Source organism: Notamacropus eugenii, chromosome 5, assembly GCF_028372415.1.
Source record: "Notamacropus eugenii isolate mMacEug1 chromosome 5, mMacEug1.pri_v2, whole genome shotgun sequence".
Classification (NCBI taxonomy): Eukaryota; Metazoa; Chordata; class Mammalia; order Diprotodontia; family Macropodidae; genus Notamacropus; species Notamacropus eugenii.
This window is the reverse complement of record NC_092876.1, coordinates 72,715,383-72,736,514: the sequence shown is the minus strand read 5'-3', so window position 1 is coordinate 72,736,514 and position 21,132 is coordinate 72,715,383. Positions and strand designations below refer to the sequence as shown.

Below are 21,132 nucleotides of genomic sequence, written 5' to 3'. Positions count from 1 at the left end.
GAACTGCCCAATTAGGTTTAATCTCCCCTGCCTCCATGCCTCCCCACTCAGTGACTCTTAAGTCTTGATCTTATTGGAAGCTAATCTAAGCTTGCAATAGGAACTTTGGTGATTTAGGACTTCTTTTTCAATTTGTAAGGGACCCAAGGGGATGTCTCCTTGTTGGGGGATTGATGAGGATTTTAAAAATTAATTCTCAAGTAAATAAAAGGTGTGCTAATTATTTCTGATCCAAAGAGACTAGAGGTGATTGGAAATTTACAAGAGGGAAAAACAAAACCAGAACCAAAGGGTTTAACAGAATTAAAAAGGCCAGCACTTAATTGGACTAGTCAAAGGCAGCAAAGGTCAGAGGCTACAGAATTGAATGGGGCCTGGAAGATTATCTAGACCAGCTTCATTTTACAAATGACTTAACTGAGGCTCAGAGTTTAAGTGACTTGAAAAAAGCTTTTATTTTAAGAAATCAACAGAGATCAAGTACTTAGCTCTATGAAGAAAAAATGGCAAATTACAGACTTATGAGGCAGCACCTCTCTGCTCTACAGACGAAGGAAAGAAAGAATAAATAGGAAACTAAGTGTTAAAACTGTTTGATGCGAGAGCGATCAGAGGGAGTTCATGGAGGAGAGAGATCAGCACGGTCTGGGTCAGCATGGTCTGGGTTAGTGAGAGAAGGGATCGGACTCCAGCTCAGCCTTTGAGGACATAGAATAGGGTAAGATCACAGATCTACAGACAGAAGGGGCTCTGGAGGTCATCTAATTCTCTCACCTTATAGATCAGGAAACTGAGGCCGAGAAAAGTTAAGTGACTTGACTAGAGTCATAGAGCCCGGACATGAATCCAGCCCTTCCACTGGACCATACTGGTTCTGAGGAAGGAAATCAACAAACATTTACTGCATGTTTGTTATGTGTCAGGCATCATGCGAAGTGGTGAGGATACAAAGAAAGTCAAATACAGGGTCCTGGCCCTCAAGAAGCTTACTTTCTAATAAGGGAGATAACATGTGACACATGTTATCTGGGTGACACAAGATATATACAGAGTAGATGAAAGGTAACATCAGAGGGGAAGGTGCCAATAGCTGAGAGGTGTGGGATCTCCCCTCAGGAGGTGGGATCTGAGCTGGGTTCTGAAGAAAGTTGGGATGAGGCAGAGCATTCCAGGTACAAAAGAGCCATCACAGAGTCATGGAGATGGGAGGTAGACCATCATGTCTGGGTAAGAGCAAAGAAGCCAGTGTGGCTGGATCACAGAGTATATGGAAGGGAGTGAAAGAAATCTGCAGAGACAGAAAGGGGGCTGGTTAAGAAGAGTTTTAAATTCCAAAGGGAAGACTTTATAATTTACCCTGGAAGTCACAGGAAGCCACTGAGTTCTCTCCAGTGGTGGGTAAGGAGTGGGGTGACACTTGACAGCTGAATGGAGGATGGAGAGATCTGAGAGAGAAGACCAGGTGGAAGGGACTGCATTGCAATACCCACAGAGAGGCCTGCTGAGGCCCTGAACTACTTGCAGGTTTACAAAGTGTTTTATATACATTATCGCACTTCACCATGGGTCACCAATACCCCTGTGAGGTAGGTACTATTATCATATCCCTTTTACAGATGAAGAAACTGAGGTACAGGAGTTAGGTGACTTGTCTAGAGTCATACAGCTAGTGTTGGACATGGATCCAGCCTGTTCCAACTCCAAGTCCAGTGTTCTAATCTATTCTATCCAGTTACCTCACAGCTCAAAAAGCTGATGTAATATTAGCCCGCATTAATCAGGCAGAGAGTCTAGAACAAGGGAGGTGACTTTCCCTCTTTTGGACATGCTGGACACTCGTTCCAGGGCCTCAGAGTTTAAGAATGACCTTGACAAACTAAAGCTTGTTCCCCTAGCGTACTTTACCCTTACTACTCTAGTAAACAACACAAGGGTACCAATAACCTGCTAATTAATCAATTCAAAGGTCTTTTCTCATTCTGCAAAAAACTCCAGCAGCTCCTTTTATCTTCAAGGATGAAATGCAAACTCCTCAGCCAGGCATTTAAGGTCTTCCTGACTTACTTCATATTAACCTACCCTCCCTCCACCCTATTAATGCCCTATTTTCTGGCTAAGTCCTAGCTAGATTGTTCTGTCTCCTGGCTCCAATCTTTTTTTCATAGGTGTCTATCATGCCTAGAATTCCCTCCCTCCCCTCTTCTATTTCTTATTATACCTAGCTCCCTTAGAGACTTAGCTCAGGGCCACCTCTAACGAAAGCCTTTCAAAGTCTCCAAGTTGTTACTGTTCTGGTCTTCTCAAATTCTCTTGATCTGGCTTATAGTAGAAGATTACAAATACTTGTTTGTGTGACCGTAGAACTGAGATATGTGGAAACTGTAGGTAGTTCCTCTCCCCATAGGATGTAAGCTCTTTGAGGGTAGGAGCTGTTTGTTTTCATCTTTGTTTTCCCAGGCCTGGAACACAGCATGCACTTAACAAATGTTTGTTGAACTGAACTGAAATGGAATTTGTGGACACAGGTCAGAAACAATGTGAAGGTGCTTTATCCCAGTCAAATGCATGTATAGACTGGCATAATCACGAGAGGAGAAATCATTGTACAATGTTCCGTTAAACATTTATTAACTGAACAAATCTTTTTTTGCGTTACTTTTTCAAAAGAACATTATAGTCATGTATATTCCAGTTGGCTAAACTGAAAGGCAGCTTAGGACAACAGTGGATTATAAGGATCACAGGGTTACAGACTTACAGTTAGGAGGAACTGTCTCACAGTCATAGGTACAAACAAGCTTTCCATCCCCAATGCCTGCAATGTCTCCCTTCTCACTTAGCTTTCTTCCGGACAGCTCAGTGGCCCTCAGTGACCCCCCTACAGAAAGTCTATACCTTGATCTAACCTGCTACAAGGGTCCTATCCCAGAAATTACTCTGTCCATAATTTTACATATTTGGTTTAATTTTCTTATTGATTCCTTTTGTTTTTACAATACATTAATTTCCTAATAGATCTCTTTTCCCATCCCTTGCAACAAAGGTAATTTAAAACTAAAATTATTAATTTATTTTCAGTTTTCAACAATCACTTTCATAAGTTTTAAATTTTCTCCCCCTCTCTCTCCCTTCTCTCCCTGAGACAGCATACAAATAATGCATATGAATGGGTTCTACACATACATTCTTATTAAACACATTTTCACATTAGTCATGTTGCATAGAATTATTGAAACAAATGGGAGAAACCATGAGAAAAACCAAAACAAAACATAACACAAGAGAAAATAGTCTGTTTCATTCTGTGTTCTGATTCCATAGTTCTTTCTCTGAATGTGGATAGTAGTTTGTCTCGAGTTCAAAAAAAGTAATTTTCAAAAAGCTAAGTAAAACCAAACACTTGTATCCAACAACAGATACAATATTCTATATCCACTGCCCCTCTCCTCTGCAAAGAAAGGAAATGCATTTTCTAAACTCTTCTCTAGATTCAGGCTTGGTCATTAAAATTACACAATGTTTATTTAGCTTCTGTCTGGTTTTCCCCCCTTCGTTGTCTATTGTTTTCCTAGTCCTGCTCATTTCACTTAGCATCATCGCTCTTGATGTTCATAATTTATTACAATGTAGTGATATTTCATTACATTAATGTATCACAATTTGTCTAGTCTTTCCCCGTGGATGGACACTTACTTTGTTTCTAAGTCTCTGCTACAATGCAAAAGACTGTTACGAGTATTGAGATATACATGGAAACTTTCTGTCCAAGACCTAATTTGGGGACACACATAATAGCTGTATCTCTTGAACACTTTGGCCACATTTTTTGCATAATTTCAAATAGTTTTTCTAGTATGTTGGATCAATATACAGCTCCATCAATAATGTATTAGTGTACTGAATTTCCACAGCCTCTCCAATCTTGACTATTCCCATCTTTTGTCATCTTTGTCAATTTGCTGTGTGAGGGGAAACCTAAGAGCTGTTTCAATTTGTATTTCTCTTGTTAGTGATTTAAAACAATCTTTCTTTGGTTATTAATAGCTTGTCATTCATCCTTTGAAAGCTGTATTCTTTGCCCATTTGCCCATTGGGGAATAACTCTTGGTCCTACATATTTTTATTAATTTCTTATATATTTTGGATATAAAACCCTGAGATGACTGATGCAAAGTTTCCTCAGACAAGTTTCCTTTTGTGGAAGATGGAATATCATGCACGAGGAAGAGCAAATAAAACACACTGCAAAAAATTTAGAGGTTATGAGGGAGAGTAATATGAAATCAATCTAGAAAGAGAGATTATAGACAGACTCTAAAGGATTTTAAATGTCAGGCTGAAGATTTTATATTTTATCCTTGTGTTGAGGTAGTTGTAGTAAAATGGGAAAAGCTAGCCTGTGAACCAGGAAGCCCTGGATTCAGGTCCTGCCTCCAGACACTGGCTATGTGACCCTGGACAAGAATCTCAGTGCTCCAGACAATTTGCATTGGTGGAGGAAGTATCCCTGAAGTCACATGTCCAGTCTCTCCACCATCTTAGAGGTAACAAGAAGCCACTGGAGCTTTTTAAGCAGGATAATAACTTGGTTAGACTTATGCCTTAGGAATATTAAATCTGCCAGTTTGTGAGAGGACTGCAGATGAAAGGTGCTGAAGGGAGACTAATTATTAAACTACTGTAATAGTCCAGGCCAGATCCATAGCAGAACTAAGAAGGCGGCCACGCCTTACCAGCAGAGAGAAGGGAATGTAAGTAAGAAATGTCATGGAGGCAGAAACAACAGGACTTGTCAATAGAAAGGAAAGAGAAAGAGCCTCTCCGAGGGTCAGTTCCTCATCTATAAAATGAGATAAGGAAAGCTCTTGTACCATCCTTACAGGGATGTGTTACACTCAACTGAGACAACTATGTGAAGCATTTTTTACACCTTAAAGCACTATGTAAATGTAAAAAAAAATAGTTTCTTAATCGAGCTCTGTTAATTGTTTGCACAAAACTTTTTAGTTTCATGTGATCAAAATCACCTATTGTATCTTGTGATCTTTATTATCTCTAGTTCAATAAAAATTTCTCCCCCTAGGACACACAATACTGCGTGCACCATTGGATAATCGATGAGTTGATTAGTTTTGCTGAACTGCTTTCCGGGCCTCCCCCCACCTTCTTTTTTTTTTTTTAATTCCTTATAAGGGAGAGCTCTTTGGCTGTAGGAGGGGAAAAGGATAAATTAGGAAGTGAAGATGATCTACAAACAAAACATGTCAATACGTCTTTAAAAATTCTCTTTCCAGCCACTGTTGTGAAATATACATTCATTCATTTTCCTCCAATTTTTTGGTGATCATTTACTTTGTATGTAGCTTATGTATATATTTTTGCATATGTGTTTTCTCACAACAAAGTGAGTCCTGCATGGGCAAGAACTGTTTTATCTTTGTAACCCTAAAGCCTAATACAGTGCCAGACACACAGTAGGGGTTTAATGGTTGGTTGGTTGTTGTCCTTCGTTCTTGAAGAGGACCAAAATGACATCACCGTGATAAAGTTAAATTTCAGTGTGTCCAATTGCGGCTGATCAGGCCAATAGGAGCTTGGAATGCTCTACCATAGGTTGGGCACAGATAGTTCACGTGAATATTTGGGGTGGATACTCCAAATTTGCTCATCCTATGTTTACTTTGTGCTGTCTCAATTCTGCTTTGCTCATAGAGCAAAGGGCTCTCCTTGCCCTTTCTGATGGCACACCATGCTGAGCGGTCCTGTGTCAGTGTCTCCCATGTTGCATAATCAAATCCAAAGTTCTTGAGAGGGACCTTGAGAGTGTCCTTGTATCGCTTCTTCTGATACTATGTGATCACTTGCCCCATGTGAGTTCTCCATAAAATAAGTCTTTTTGGCAAGCGTATATTTTGCATTAGAACAACATAGCCAGCCCATTGGAGTTGTGCTCTCTGAAGCAAAGTTTGAATGCTTGGAAGTTCAGCTCAAGCAAGGACTTCAGTGTCTGGTACCTTACCCTGCCAGGTGATCCTCAGAATCTTCCTGAGACAATTAAAATGGCAGCAATTCAGTTTCCTGGCATGGCGCTGGTAGACTGTCCATGTTTCACAGGCATACAACAATGAGGTCAGCACAACAGCTCTGTAGACCTTCAGTTTGGTAGTCAGTCTAATATCTCTTCTCTCCCAAACTTTTCTTCAGAACCTCCCAAACACTGAGCTGGCTCTGGCAATGCATGCATCAACCTCATTGTCAATGTGTACATCCCTGGAAAGTATACTACCAAGGTAAGTGAACTTATCCACAGCATTCAAAACTTCTCCATTTGTTGTGACTGATAGTTCCATGTATGGATGGAATGATGGTGGCTGATGGAGCACCTGTGTTTTCTTGGTGTTAATTATTGGCCAAAATTAGCACAGGCAGCAGAGAATTGATCCATACTTTGTTACATCTCAGCTTCAGAGGCTGCACTGAGTTTACAATCATCTGCAAACAGAAAATCATGCACCAACACTCCCTCCACTTTGGTCTTGGCTTGTAGAGTGTGTTCAGGGAGGACTAGTGTGTCTCACACAACTTTGGTGTGATGGCTGCCAAGTCCTTTTTGGGGCTCTTTCCACCTTTAGTGTCCACCTGTTCCACCCAACTCTCACCTGTGGCTCCAAGAAGCTGCAGCATGCGCAGTGGCCACACCCCAGTAAACCATTTTGGCAGATGGGCCAAACCAGGTTGAGGGTAACCAAGGGTTCTCAAACCCACTGGTGAGTTGGGGGGTGTCTACCCCAAGTATGTGAAGACTTCCTCTGGTGGAATGGGCAGATGAGAACAATTTGTTCCAAAGGCTATGAAGGCAGATGAAGCAGACAATGTGGAACACTTAGAGCTTAGTTAGACACCAAAGACGTAAAAGTCATTCACTGCATCCTGAGCCATCACCAGCCGTCTTGAGTAGGTGTTTAACAGATGCTTGTTGAAAGAATGGAGAGTAATCCTCTACAACATACACAGAAGTGGCTCTCCATCTTTTGCTTGAAGAGCTCTAGGGAGGGTATATCACTAATTCCCCCAGGATGACAACATCCTTCTGGATAACATTAATAGTTAGGAGGTTTTCATGTCAAGTCTAACTTTGCCTACTGCAACTTGCACTCTTTACTCCCCAGTTCTGTCCTTTGGGATCAAATATTCAGTATGGCCTTCTTAGGACACTTACAGAGAGATCTCATGTCCTGCTAAGTCTTCTCCAAGCTAATTGTCTCCAGGTCCTTCAGCTGATCTTCATATGGCACGAATCCAAGGCTTTTCAACATCCTGGCTGTCTTCCTCTGGATACTCTCCAGCTGACCAATGTCCCTACCACAGCCATCATCCAGGGAAGCCCCCACAATGGAGTAGACATGTGCTCTCCTTGCCACCACCACTACCTGGAACAACCAACCAACTTCAACCAATGGGAGAGAGAGCCAGGCTAGGTGAAGCAGGAAGGCATCAGAGGAAGAGACAGGAAGGAGTGTTAAACCACTGCCATCCTCTGGATCAACACCTTGTGCCCAAAAGCCCTGAGAAGAGTAGTGCTCCCCAGGCTTCTGGCCCTGCTTCCAGCATAGCCCAACAACAATAGATCCCTGCCCAAGTTTCACTTAATGGTAGCTTAGAGTGATTATCAATAGTAACAGTTTCTCTTTCCCTTCCAGTTTGATTTAGTTACTTTTTCTTTTGCTCATTAAAAGGGTCATTCCCTGACTACTTCCTAGAGAGGCCTATGGGAGGAGAAATGAGTCTGGTGAGCTTGCATAGCCCTCCCTCATTCAAAACAAAGTCAAGTGCAAGTCATATCATCATTTCTCTGATGGCATGGTCTTCTTTAGCAAAAAAGGACAAACACAACAATGTGTGAGTAGATGCAGCTGCCTGAATGGGGACCCAGGTAGCTAGATAACTCAGCTCCTCCTCTCCTGTCTGGCTCCCCCTCCCCTTCCTTCTCCTCTCCAAAGGAAGGTAAATTTGGATGGCCAGAAGATGCCCAGTTAACTTGGGACTTACTGGCTAGATTTCTTCTTCCTTTCAGTCCCTCCCCTTCCTTTTCCTGCTTCCCTTCCCTTCCCTTCCTAAAACTTTAAACCTACTGAACTCTGAAGGCCAAAGATTGGACAACACTAGGCCCCTGCTCAAGTTCCACTTCAGGGTTGTTTTCTGGACCGCCTCTCCCCACCCTAGCCGGGCTTAAGTGTAATTATCAATGATAGCTGTTGCAGTTTCCCTCCCAGCCAGATGTAGTTATTTTTCTTTGCCTCATTAAAGGGGCCATCCACTGATTACTTCTTAAACAGGCCTGTTCACTGAATGGGCATTATATCACCCTAAGTGAGCACCAGAACAGACTTTGGTCTTCCATTGCATCCTGGGCCATCTCTAGTCATCCTGATGAATATCTGGTCACTGGATCCAGATGGCTCAGGAGGAGAAAGTGAGGCTGGTGACCTTGCACAACCTTCCTTCACTCAAAACAAAGTCAAGTGCAAGTCATGTCATCATTTCTCTGATGTCATGGTCTTCTTCGAAAACAAAGGACGAACATACCAACAACCCACAGTTAGCATCTGGGGCACCAACTCCTGTGGAGTCACTCTCCATCCCCCCATTAACTGCAGACAACTGCCACCTACAGGCAGGTAATAGTAGCATCTCTCAGATCACATGCCCTGCATCCATTCCATGCCCTGTGGCCATCTCACAGGTGAGCAACCTTCATGAAGATGAGATTTGGAAACCAACTGTGCAGGTGCTGCAGCCTCTGCTCCCCAGAAACCATATCTACCAAAGGATCAAAAAACAAAGCTTCAAAGACCTTGGCACTATCAAACGGTTTGATTGTATCAATGGAAATAGATGCTGTACCATCCGCTTTGCCCTCTAAAGACCACTGGGTCTTTCCATTTAACTTGCAGCTGAAACCTCTTATATGGCCTGTTTCCCCCCATCAGACCATGAATATCTTGAGAGGATGACTGTTTTCCTCTTCTATTTGTGTCTTCAGCACTTAACTCAGTCCTTTGCACATAGTAATCACTTAATAAGTGCTCATTCACTCATTCCTAAAACTTGTTAACTGGAACTACCTAATACCACAAACTTGAACTATCACCTCTTTAGCTTGACTTTACATTTCTCCCTATTCAATTTCATTCTAATAGATCTGGCCCAATCTTTTTGACCTTAGGCCATCTCACATGTTGGCTAGTCCTGGAAGCTTTGTGTTATTTAAAAATTTGTTAAATGTTGCCATCTATGGTTTATTCAAGTCCTTGATAAAAATATTAAATAGCACAGGGCTAAGTACAAAGGGAGGGAGGCTCTCATCAGATAAAGTTTAAGACTAAGGGGAGGGCTAAAGGGAAAGGGAACTAGGCATGAGGAGGGGGTATGGCTGACACATAGATAGCTCCTTCAACTGAGAAAGACTGCTCATAGAGTCAAGATGACCTGAATTCAAATCCTGCTGCAGATACTTAATAGTCAGACTCTCTCCACATCTGTATAATTAAAAGCACTTACCTCACATGGTTGCTGTGAGGAGCAAATGAAATAATACATGTAAAACATTTTGCAAACCTTAAAGCACTAAGTTATTATTACTATTATTGATGATGATGATAACAACAATAATAATCTTGGAAAATGGAAAATATTTTCCAGATTACCACTCAGGGTAATGAAAGTTAACAACGTAAGGAAAATAAAGTCAGTTTCAGAAGCATGTTCTAAAAAAAACTTCATGTTCTACCAACAGAAATGGAAGGAAAGGTGTCACCTTCAGATTTTCTTTTACACAGGATTTGATATTTACATTTTACAATTAGCAGTAGTGTTTTTATTCCACTGACTATTCACAGAGTACAAAGAGAAGGATTCAGAGGGAGATTACCCAAATACTCCTATTTACAGATGATAATGTACCAGCTTCACTCAAGCCTAGAGTACAATAAAACCTCTGGAAGGAAAGCCACTGAAATACCCAAGAGATTAAGCAAAACCCCCACGAAGGCTAATAAAGTGACTCCACAACACACACTGCCAACACCATGACTCGGAAGTAGACAGGCTGTCCACAGATTACTTCCACTGATACAACTTTGTGCCTCAGAAAGTCAATGAGCTGTGTCCAGAAACCAGTAGGAAGAAAAGATAGAACTACACTGCACTGGGGGAAAGTTCTATCTTTTCAACTATATACAACTGCTCACTGCTGTAAAAGCTGCAAAAGCCCACCTTCTCGTGGTCAGCATCCTCCCAGTGACAACAGGTGCCTATGATTATGGAACATCACATTCTTTGGAGAATCAGATAACAATTACATCAAACTCGCTCAATCATTGGCATGATTTGCTCTTTTTTGTCGATATGATTGATTGGCTGCCTTGTAGTGTCTCAAGCTGGGCCTTTTCTTGATTTTCTTTTCATGAAAAAAAATCTATTTTTCCTCTGATTTCCTCCTCTACTTTTCTCATGTGCTCCTCTTCTGGGATCATTTTTCTAGAGGAAATTTCTTCTATCCTTCCTAAGTGTTCTCTAGTCTATATTCACACTCAAATCCCTTCCTCTTCAACACAGACTCCAGTCTAGCCCAAGAGGTCCAACTGGTGACATCCTAAATGCATTGTCCATGCCCTTTTAACCTTTGCTCAGGCTATTCCCACGATCTAGAATGACCTCACCCTTTCTTTTTCAAAAGACTTTTTGCTAATGCATAAGCAAAGTCAAGCAAAACAAATCACACATTTGCCATGTCCCAAACTGTCTCTCATTCATCACTGTCAGCAGGACATCCCCTCTTCCTTCCAACTCTCCACAGATCAAAAGTCCATTTAAGCCCCATCTCTTCCATAAATCTTTCTCTCATTACTGTCCTATGTGATCTGTCACTTCTTCTAATATAATTTAGCAACCGATTTTTATCTTTTATATTATTTTCAAGTTGTTTCTCATCTGAAACTCTCATCTTCCTAATTAGGAAAAGAACCTCTTGAGGGTAGGGACATCAACATGATGGAGTGGGGAGGGTTCTGTAGGAAGGAGAGACCTGGCCCTGAATCCCATCTCAAAGACTTGCTGGCTGGGTGACCACTGACCTCAAGCCAGAGGTTCATCATTTGTTAAAAAGGGACATCAAAACTGGTAGTATTTGTCCCACATAGGGCAGTTAGGTGGTTGCAGTGGATAGAGCACCAGTGCAGGAGTCAGGAGGACATGAGTTCAAATCTCACCTCACACACTTGACACTTAGAAGCTGTGTGACATTGGGCAAGTCACCTAACCCCAACTGCCTCATCCTGGGTCATCTCCAGTCATTCTGATGAATATCTGGTCACTGAATTCAGATGGCTCAGGAGGAGAAGTAAGGCTGGTGACCTGCACAGCCCTCCCTCCCTCAAAACAAAGTCAAGTGCAAGTCATGTCATTATTTCTCTGATGGTATGGTCTTCTTCGACAGTGAAGGACGAACACACATTTGTCCCACATAGTAAATGTGAGGACCCAATGATAAAATGGACAGAAAAAGTTCTTTGGAAACTTTCCAGCATAATATCAATGTTCTCCTCCCCACCCCCAGCTCATACAAGGCTGAGCACAGAACAAACTCATGAGAGTAAGGCTTCAACACTTTAAGGAGTGGTGGTTTTTACAACTCCTATGTGAATTAGCTACCTTTGATGAATTGCTCTACCTTAAAAAGATCATCACCTAGAGGCCAGCCTCCTCTTAATGAGCTGCTAAAGTACACAGTACACCCACAGTGAAAATCTGAAGCCTCCCCAGCTTGCTATACCCTGGGTCAGAACTTTGGCCATGTTGCTGGTGTTAGAACCTCAGAATTACAAGGAAACACCAGAAGAAGACGGAGTGCAATAACAATTACTCTTGTACAACTCTACAATTTATGCAGCTCTTTACAGCTTGAGAGGCAGAGTAGTCAGTGTGTGTCCTTACTAGCTGTCTGACCCTGGGGATGCCATTCACCTCTGTCTGCCTCACCTTCCTCACCTGTAAAGTGAGTACCCAAAATAGTGATCTTACAGAGTTGTTGTGACTAAAGTGTCACAGAAACATGATTTTCTGCTTTGATAAAAGTACCTTCCTATGAGAGGCAGCTTTAATGAGCTAAACCAGAAGTGGGGAATCACCCAAGTTCAAATTCCACCTTGAACATTTATTAGCTATGTGACATGGCACACTGGGGAAAAAAAATAGCCTCAGGAGTCAAAAGCACTGGATTCAAATTCCAGCTACAAAATGACTACGTGACATTGGACAAATCACTTGACTTCTCTGAGACTCAATTTTCCTCATCTGTAAAAAGAAAGTCTTGGACTTAAAGCCATTTTAAGGTAAGGCCTAAATCTATACTAGCATAAATGCATACATATAACCTATACACATGGTAAACAGGCAAGAGACGGAAGGCACTAGGGATTGGCGAAGGCTCCCTGTTCACAGTTGGATTTTACCCAGGACTTGAAGGAAGATGGGGATGCCAGGGGGCAAAGGTGAGGAGAGAAAGCAATCCAGATATGGTAGATGGCCAGAAAAATCAATCAATTAATGAGTAAATATTTATTAAGTGCCTACTATGTGCCAGGTAGTATGCTAAGCATTAGGGATACCAGAAAACGCAAAAGACAGTCTCTGCCTACTATCAGTGGAGTTTCCATATGGAGAGACACCCACACCAATAGAATCACAGGGCAGCTGCAAAAGCCTTGTCTCAATTGTCAGAGTTCTCTTATTTTACTATAGGGGGAGCAGGGTACAAGATGTACATAGATCAATAAATATAGAGTAATTGGGAACTGGGAAGATTGGGGAAGATCTCATGGAGGAGGTGATTCCTGAGCTGGACCTTGAAGGAATCTAAGGTTACTGAGAGGCAAAGATAGAGAGGAAGGGTATTCATTCTAGGGGAGCAGGATAGTTTGTACAAAGGGGGCAGAGGGCAGGGATGGAAGGGCACATTGGGAAACTTCCAGGAGTCCAGTTTGGTTGCAGGGGGAGAGGGGAAGAAACTGCAAGAAGAAACTTGAGGCTGCATGTGGCCCTCTAGGTCCTCAAGTGCGGCCCTTTGACTGCCAAACTTGACAGAACTAATCTCATTAATAAAAGGATTTGTTCAGTAAAACCTGGACTCAGCCAAAAGGTGGCACCAGAGGACCTAGAAGTCGATGTGGTCTCGAGGCCCACAGGTTCCCCACCCCTGAGTTAGAACATAAATTTCCAGAATGAGGGGAAAGGGAGCATAATTGTATATAGTTGTTTGCATGCTGTCTCCTCATTTGGATTGTTTTGCAGCAATTTGGATTTCTTAAGGGCAGGGACTGTCTTTTGCATCTTCTTGTATCTCTAGTGCTTAGCATAGTACCTGGAACATAGTAGGTGCTTAATAAATGTTTACCGATTGACTGATTTCTCTAGCTGCCTACCATGTCTGGAATGCTTTCTCTCTCCTCATCTCTCTTCTGGCTTCCCCTTCTTCCTTCAAGTCCCGGGTAAAATCCAGCTGTGTACAGGAAGTCTTCCCCAATCCCTAATGCCTTTCCATCTCTTGATTATTTTTTATTTATTTTGCATATTAGGTTATTTGTATATATTTACTTGAAGGTTGTCTCCCTCATTAGATTGTGAGCTCATGAGGGCAGCGATTTTCTTTTGCCTTTTTCTGAATTCACAATGATTAGCCCAGTGCCTGGTATATAGTAGATACTTAATAAATGCTTATCAAATGAATGACTGTCTGCCCCCCAAAAAACCAAATGTATTGAAATAAAAGTTGCCAGACTATTAAAAACAAAAAACAAGTTCATGGAATAGAGGGATGAATTGGGGTGGGTTGAGAGGTGAAGCAGGCAGACCTTCCAGCCCCTATTGCAATAGTCCAGGGATATGGCAGTGATAGGGGCCAGAAGGGGCATATCCCACATATGCTGCAAAGATGGGAGGGGTAAGAGTTAGTGAGCAGTTCAGGATGATTGTTAGGACGGTGCTGTCTTCCTCTACAGTAAAAGAGGGATGGTGTGTGAAGGGAGGGAGCTTTAGGGAGAAGACAACGAGTTCAATCTACTCACTAGTTGTGTGACTCTCGACTTGACCTCTGTCTACCTCAGTTTCCTCAACTGTCAAATTCCCCTGCACAGCTGTGAAGACCCAATGAAATAACACTTGTAACGGGCATGGCACAGTGCCTGGCGCTCAATAAATACTTCCTTCTTTCCTCCCTTTCTTCCTTTATAAGTTTGCGTATTTTCTTTTGTGCATTTAAGAAGACGATTCAGCGGAGTCCCCAGACTGACTGTCAAAGTGGTCCAGCACACAAACAAGGTCCGGAATCCTTCCATTCGAGAGGCAATAGGGCTGGACGATTATTTTAGAGTGTGACAGGCGTACTCGGGGTCCAACCTGTGCTCTGGAAATGTCACTTTTGCAGCTGGGTGGAGGATGGACTGGGGGGGGGGGGGGTCTTGGGACAGAGCAACTGTAATATAGGAGAGGGAGCCCGGGGTTCTGTCCACTGAACCTCGCAGGTATCCTCTTCTCCAAAGCAGGAGAATGGAAGCTCCTCACTGACAGGGACTGGAATTCTCAGAGCCCGGCACACAGCAGGCGCTTAATAAATGCTTGTTGCCTGACTGTGGTCCTCAACAGAGAGCATCACAAGTCTCCTACGGCGGGGAAGATGGCAAGCCAGTCTAATCAGAGAGGGCAAACACAGAGTCCTGGGCTCGAGATCCCCGCCCGCCCGCCAGCCCACAGGCCCGGAGAGGCCCCCAAGACGGCCCACCACACTCACTCACTCAGCAGCCTCCAAGGTACAGGATCTAAGAGGATGCCGCCATGAAGCGCTCGGAGCGCAGCCAATCGTAGGCCTCCGTTCCCCACAGCCAATCCGTTAGCCACCGCCCATCAGCCACCGCGCGTTCAGGAAACCTTCCCACCGAACGCAATGACCAATCGGAGACTGATTCTCGCGGTGACAGCCCGTCTTCTGACCCAATAAGAAGAAGCAAGGAAAGTTAACAAAAGAGTCTGCACAGGAAGTTTGTTCGTGTCCCTCCCTCACACATAGCAGCCAATCACAGTCCTATATTTTTCTTGAAGGCCTCGCCCTCTATCCAATAAGAAGGGATGAGAAGGAATGAATTACTCTACCCTTGCTCTAGAACACACACAGGAAATTGATTGGTCCGGCCTAGGACGGAAGTTCCTGGGTGGGCGGGGACAATCTTAGCCAATGGGAGCCGGGCCGTAAACCCCGGCGCGGCCTGTGGACTGAGCAGCGCGGACGGCTTGAGGCGGCCATGATCGAGCAGCACAAGCGGAAGGGTCCGGAGCTGCCGCTCGTTCCCCTCAAGCGGCCCCGTCATGAACTACTGTTGGGAGCGGCGGGGCCGGGGACCGGGGCCGGGCCTGCTGCGGGGCAGCAGCCTCCGCCGGGGGCCCTGCTACAAGCGGTATGTGACCTAGCGAGCTAACGAGTCCTGTCAGCTCCCGTCTCCCCTTCGCCCCCTCGTCTTCCTGCTCCTCCGCTCCCCTCTTCCTCTTCCCTTTCCTTCCCCCTCTCCGTCCCCCTCCTCATCCTTCTCGGACTGTCAGGGACCTCGGAGAGACCTTCAGAGAGCCCAGCCTCCTCACCTTAAAGAGAGGGAGGGAAACTGAGGCTGGGGGAGGTTCTGGACTCAGACTTTTTCTGAGCCCGACCCTCCCTTTACAGATCGTGAACGCGGGTCCCAAAGAGGTCCTAGACCTAGGGTGACGGTCCCGCACCCCCTTCGGGGGACATCTTTCCGAGGCTGCCCATCTCAAACCCTCAGCTCTCAAAGCTGGGACAGTTATCAAAGTTAGGATTTGTGTTGTCGTTGTATTGAGATGAAATTTGTAATATCTTTCCAATTGATTCTGCTTGGGGGTGGGGAGGAACAAGCATTAAAAATCGTTTCTGTGTGATAGCCCCTTCGCTATTTGAAAGCCTCCACTGGCTTCTTCTCTCTTGCTACTAAGGAAAACTGGAAAAAAAATCCCCAAATCGTGCTTCTTGGGTCCGCTGCGATATATGCTACGTGACCTCAGTTGGCCTGCAGTGCTAGGAGACGATCCTTTTATACCTCCCTAAATGACTCACCATCCCACTTTCCCTGGGGGCTCTTCAAAATCTTTTCATCCTTTCTTAAATTTCTCTTGGTATCCCTTCCCCAGTTCTCTCGGCTAAATGGCTTCTTATTTTGCGGAAAAAGCTAAGAGTATTCTCTCTGAGCTCTCTCTTTTCCCCTCCTCGTTTCCTGTCACTCATATCTATCTCTTCCTTCATCCCTGGCTCACGTAGTGAAGTGGCCCTTTTCCTTGCCTCCTCCTGCACCTGTGATCCCATTCTGTCCTGTCTCCTCCAGGTGGTTGCTCCTTCCATCCTTACCTCTCACGATCTTCAACCTCTTTCTCTTTATTGTCTGCTTTCTTGCTGACTGCAAACATGCTCTCCCATCCTCAAAAAACCCTCACTTGATCCTTTCTAGCTGTTCTTCTCTGTCTTTTCTCCTGTTTTGAAAAGGCTGTCTACAATAGGTGCTTCTACTTCTTTCCTCTCACTTTAACTCTCTAGTCTGTTTTCAGAACTCATCACTCAACCGAAACCTCTCTCTCCAATTACTAATGATCTTTCAGTTACCAAATTCAGTGATTGCCTTTTCTCAGTCCTCATCCTTCCTGCCCTCTCTTCAACCCTTGATACTGTCAATCACGCTCTTCTCTTTTGTACTCTCTTCTCTCTTGGTTTTTGGAACAGCACTCTCTCCTACTTCTTTTCTACCTTCTCTCCCAGTTCTCCTCCTCCCTTCTGACTGCTCTATCTCAGTCTCCTTTCCTGCATTCTCTTCCAGGTCATGCTCACTATCTGGGAGTGTCCCATAGGATTTTTGTCTTTGACCTTCTTCACTTTCCCCCTTTACACAGTTCACTTAGTGATCTCATTAGCTTCTGTGGATTTATTTATCATTTCTTTGCTGGCAGTTTTCAGATCTACCTATTCTGCCCTTATCTCTGCTGAGCTCCAACTGTCAGGTCTCTTGTAATATCTCTCACATGTACCCATTTCTCTCCTCTGATATTGCTAATACACTGGTACAGGTCTCCATCATCTCAAGACTGGACTATTGCAATAATCTCCAGATCGGTCTTCCTGTCTCTCCCCACTCCAGTCCATTGCAGCTAAAGTGGTCTTCCTGAAGTGCAGGCCTCACCATAACATCTCCATTTAGTAAACTACAATGGCTCCCTATTATCCTGAGGATTGAATAAAATCCTGTTTCAAATTCAAAGCCTTCATAACCTAGCACTGCATGCCTCTCCGCCCCATTCCCTTTCTAGTTTTCTTATGTTTTGTACAACCCTCCAGTGACACTGGCCTCCTGACTCTTCCTCAAACAAGAACATTTCCTGACCTTGGGCATTTTCACTGCTTGTTCTCCCCATGCCTGGAATGCTCCCCCTCCTGAGCTCTACCTTATGGCTTTAAGTCTCAGCTAGAATCCCAACTTCTACAGAAAGCCTTTCCCAACCTCCCTCAATTCTAGGGCTTTCCTTCTGTTGATTATGTCCTACTTATCCTGTACAAAGCTTGTTTGTAGATAACTTTTTGCTTGTGGTCTCCCTCATTAAAGTGGGATTTCCTTGAAAGCAGGGACTATCTTTTATCTTTGAATCCCCTTCAATTATCACAGTGCCCAGCACCTAGTAGGCACTTAATAAGTGTTTATTGACTGACTGAAAAAGATCTTATAATCATAAATTTTAGCGATTAAAAGGACCTTAGACGCTTTCTGGTCCAGTCCTGTAATTTTTAAAGGGACAAGCTGAGGTCCAGAGTGTGGAATTGTGAGTATGAAGGAACCAGGCCTCAACCCTCAGTACTACCTTGTTGTCTATGGACAAAAGGAGACAGAATTGTGCTGGGTGCTTAATGTTTGTACGACCCTTTTAACTTACGGGCATATGATTTAGAGCTAGGAAGAACCTGAGATATGGCCCAGGCCACCTCTTCAGTTTCTAGATGAGGTGGTTCCTAGAGAGCAGAGACAGAATTTGAACCCATGTCTCCTAATTTCAGTTCCAGGGCTCTTTCTCGTTTATAAACCAGCCAAGGTGATCTCCCTACTTATTTACATTTGACTTCTTTATCCCTGGAATAAGCCTGTTTATACTCTAGTGTATTTGTCTTGTCATATTCTGCTCAGGTGTTTTGTCACCCTAGAGATCTTTGAAGGTAGTGATGGAGTCCAGTGAGCCCCGCGTAGGACCAAGAGCATTAGTTTGGGCATCAACTGATTTGGATTCAGGTTGTAGCCTGTTATTAGCTGTGTGGACTTGGATGAGCCACTTTAACTCTGAGCCTCTGTTTCCTTGTCTGTAAAATGGAGACAATAATGTCATTTTCCTATTTCATGGAGTTACTGTGGGGAAAGAGCTTTGCAGCCTTAAAGGCTATAAATGTGAGTTGCCTGTTATCTAAACTTTTTTATCTTAGCTATGGTAAAGTATAGTTCTGAGATAGATGCTTCATGTTTGTTGATTGACTTCTTGGTAATGGAATATATGAGACTTTTCAATCAGTAATGTTTTGGTTATACCACAGATACCCTTTTAATATTTCAAAAAATGGCCTCATCTTTTTGGGCAATAATAAAGCTCACTTTTGTGTAGTGCTATAGGATTATTTACAAAGAGTAAACTGAGCTTCAGAGAAGTTAAGGGACTTGCTCATGGCCCATACAGTTAGTAAGTATCCGAAGGAGAAGGTTGAACCCAGTCCTTCCTGGCTCCACATCTAGGACTTTCTCCATTGGACCATGCTTCTTTTCTAGTAGGTACTCCTTAATTGATGCAAGGATATAATTCTCTCTGTGCCATCTCTTGTCTTTTTTGCTGCTTCATTAGCCTGCTGCTTCTTAAATTTTTGTGTTCTGCAAAGCTCCATCTTTGACCCTTTTCTCACTAGACTCGATTATCACTCTTTTAGGGATTTTATCCACCAGCATAGATTCAATTATCATTTCCATGCAACTGACTCTCTCATCTATATGATGACATAACCCTAATCTCTCACCTGGACTCCAGTCCCAGCTCAGCAGGTATCTGCCCAGCTACCATAATGTCCCATTAGGATCTCAAATTCAGTGTACCCAAAATAGAACTCATTATCTCCTGTGTACACTGCTCCTCAAAATTTCCTATTTTTGTTTCCTTTTAATCATCGAAGTTCATAACCTTGGAGCCATCTTTGACGTCTCCCTTTCTCATATATTATTCAGTTGCCAAGTTCTGTCGTAGCTAAGTCCTCCACAATGTCTCTCATATCTGTGCCTTTTTATGTTTGTGGTCAGCAACTTCTTGTCACTTTGGTGTCGTAGACTATTATGATAGCCTTTTAATTTGCTTCCTTGCTTCCATGCTTTTTCCATTCCAACCCATTCTCTATACAACTGCCAAAATCCTCCTAATTTCTCCTGTATTTCTGATCATGTTACTCCCTCTGTGGCTCCCAGTTGCCTCTTAGATAAAACAAACTCAACCCTCCACAATATGATTCCCCTGCCTTTATTTAAAAAAAAATTATTGATGCCTTTTAAAAACATCTGTCTCATCCTAATAACCTACCTGTTCTTCCCATAGTACTCTCATATAATAAAGAAATAATTTCAGAAAATAAATTGCTGCATCACCTACGTCTGCCAAAGTGCAGCATTCCACATTAATCGTCTGTTGCTTCTCTATAAGGAGCTTACCAATGTGTACTGCCATAGTTTACCTCATTAGCTAATGGCAGTGTGGTATAATGGAAAGTGTGCTGGACTAGAGGCAGCTGGGATGTGAGGTGCAGTTCCTGGGAGTATGGACAGGTCATTGGACCTCTCTCTGGCCCTCAGTTTTCTCATCTAAAAAATGGGGGATAATACCTAGGGTACTTTCCTTACCCTGTGTGAGGGTCACGATCTGTATAGATGGGGTATGATCTGTAAATGTCAGTGATTATTATGATTCTGCCACATTGGGTAGGTTATATTCCAGGTATGCTGGATTACTGTCTCCTACTCCTGTCATCCTCCATTCCTAGAGTGTACACCTTCCTTGTTTCTACCTTCATAATCTGTATTTTCCTTCATCTTGAGTGCATCTACCATGAAGTCTTCCCTGCTTCCCCAGGATCCTTTCACCCCCAGCTATTAGTGCCCTCCCCTATATTATATTGAATTGATTTATCTGCGCACATATTATATGTCCTTGTCTCCAAGAATATCTAAGTCCCATGGTTCATTTTTGTCCGTATATCCTTAGTTCCTAGCACTACACCTCTCCCATGGTAGAAACTCAATGAGGAACTGAATTAGTAAAGAGTTGAATAAGTTACTATAGCCAGACTTCTCAAAACAATTTGACACATTTTATCTCATTTTATTGTCACAGCAGCTCTGTGAGGTCATCAGGACAGTTGTACTCTCTGCATCTAACCATTTAACAGATTATTTAAATTGAGTTAGTGGTGGAGTCTGTTCTGTCTCTCTCTGACACACACACCCATACCCCTATTCAATAAACTCCAGTAGCTCCCCTTTTCTTCCAGATCAAATAGGAAGTACTGTGTTTAGCATTTAAAGTCCTTCACAACCTACCCCCATCCTATCTCCCCAGTCTTATACTTTACTCTGGTCCACTGACACTGGCTTTCTTGCTATCCAGTCTGTCACCTGACTCTGTGCCTTTTTCCTGCTGGTTCCCTGGGCCTAACCTATCCTCCTTCCTCATCTGTGCCCCCCTGGGTTTCTTTAAGACTCAGCTCAGTCCCCACCTTCTGCAGGAGGCGTTTCCATGTGTCCCCTCCCGTCCTCCGGCTGCTGTCTTTCCTATGAAATTACCTTCCACTTACGAACTTTTTAGTTGTCCTGTATATAGAAGGTAATTTGCATGTCATCTCCCCCATTAGAATATAACTTCCTTGAGGACCACAGGGACCATGTTTTTTGCTTGCTTTTTATTCCCTGGGCACCTGCTAAGTTCTTATTGATTTGCTCGCTGTTTTTCAGGAGATAATTA

At 43.3% G+C, this 21,132-nt stretch overlaps 2 protein-coding genes across 13 annotated transcripts in view; one reads left to right on the top strand and one right to left on the bottom strand.

Moving 5' to 3' along the window:
* ZCCHC17 (zinc finger CCHC-type containing 17) overlaps positions 1–15,042 on the bottom strand; it is a 52,379-nt gene extending 37,337 nt beyond the window's left edge. For 2 of the 12 annotated variants that reach the window (XM_072609671.1, XM_072609666.1), the window contains exon 1: positions 14,850–15,042. The gene's annotated coding sequence lies outside the window, so the exon portion shown is untranslated. Of the gene's footprint in view, positions 1–774; positions 875–8,132; positions 8,260–14,845 lie in introns of those variants that run through there. The other 10 variants (XM_072609670.1, XM_072609665.1, XM_072609672.1 and 7 more) reach the window with 8 other exon arrangements.
* A 36-nt stretch (positions 15,043–15,078) lies between these two features.
* The window catches only part of SNRNP40 (small nuclear ribonucleoprotein U5 subunit 40), a 46,909-nt gene continuing 40,855 nt past the window's right edge, over positions 15,079–21,132 (top strand). Inside the window, exon 1 of the mRNA XM_072609661.1 lies at positions 15,079–15,506. Coding sequence (XP_072465762.1) covers positions 15,354–15,506 — 153 coding nt within the window. The 5' untranslated portion in view covers positions 15,079–15,353. The remainder of the gene's footprint in view (positions 15,507–21,132) is intronic.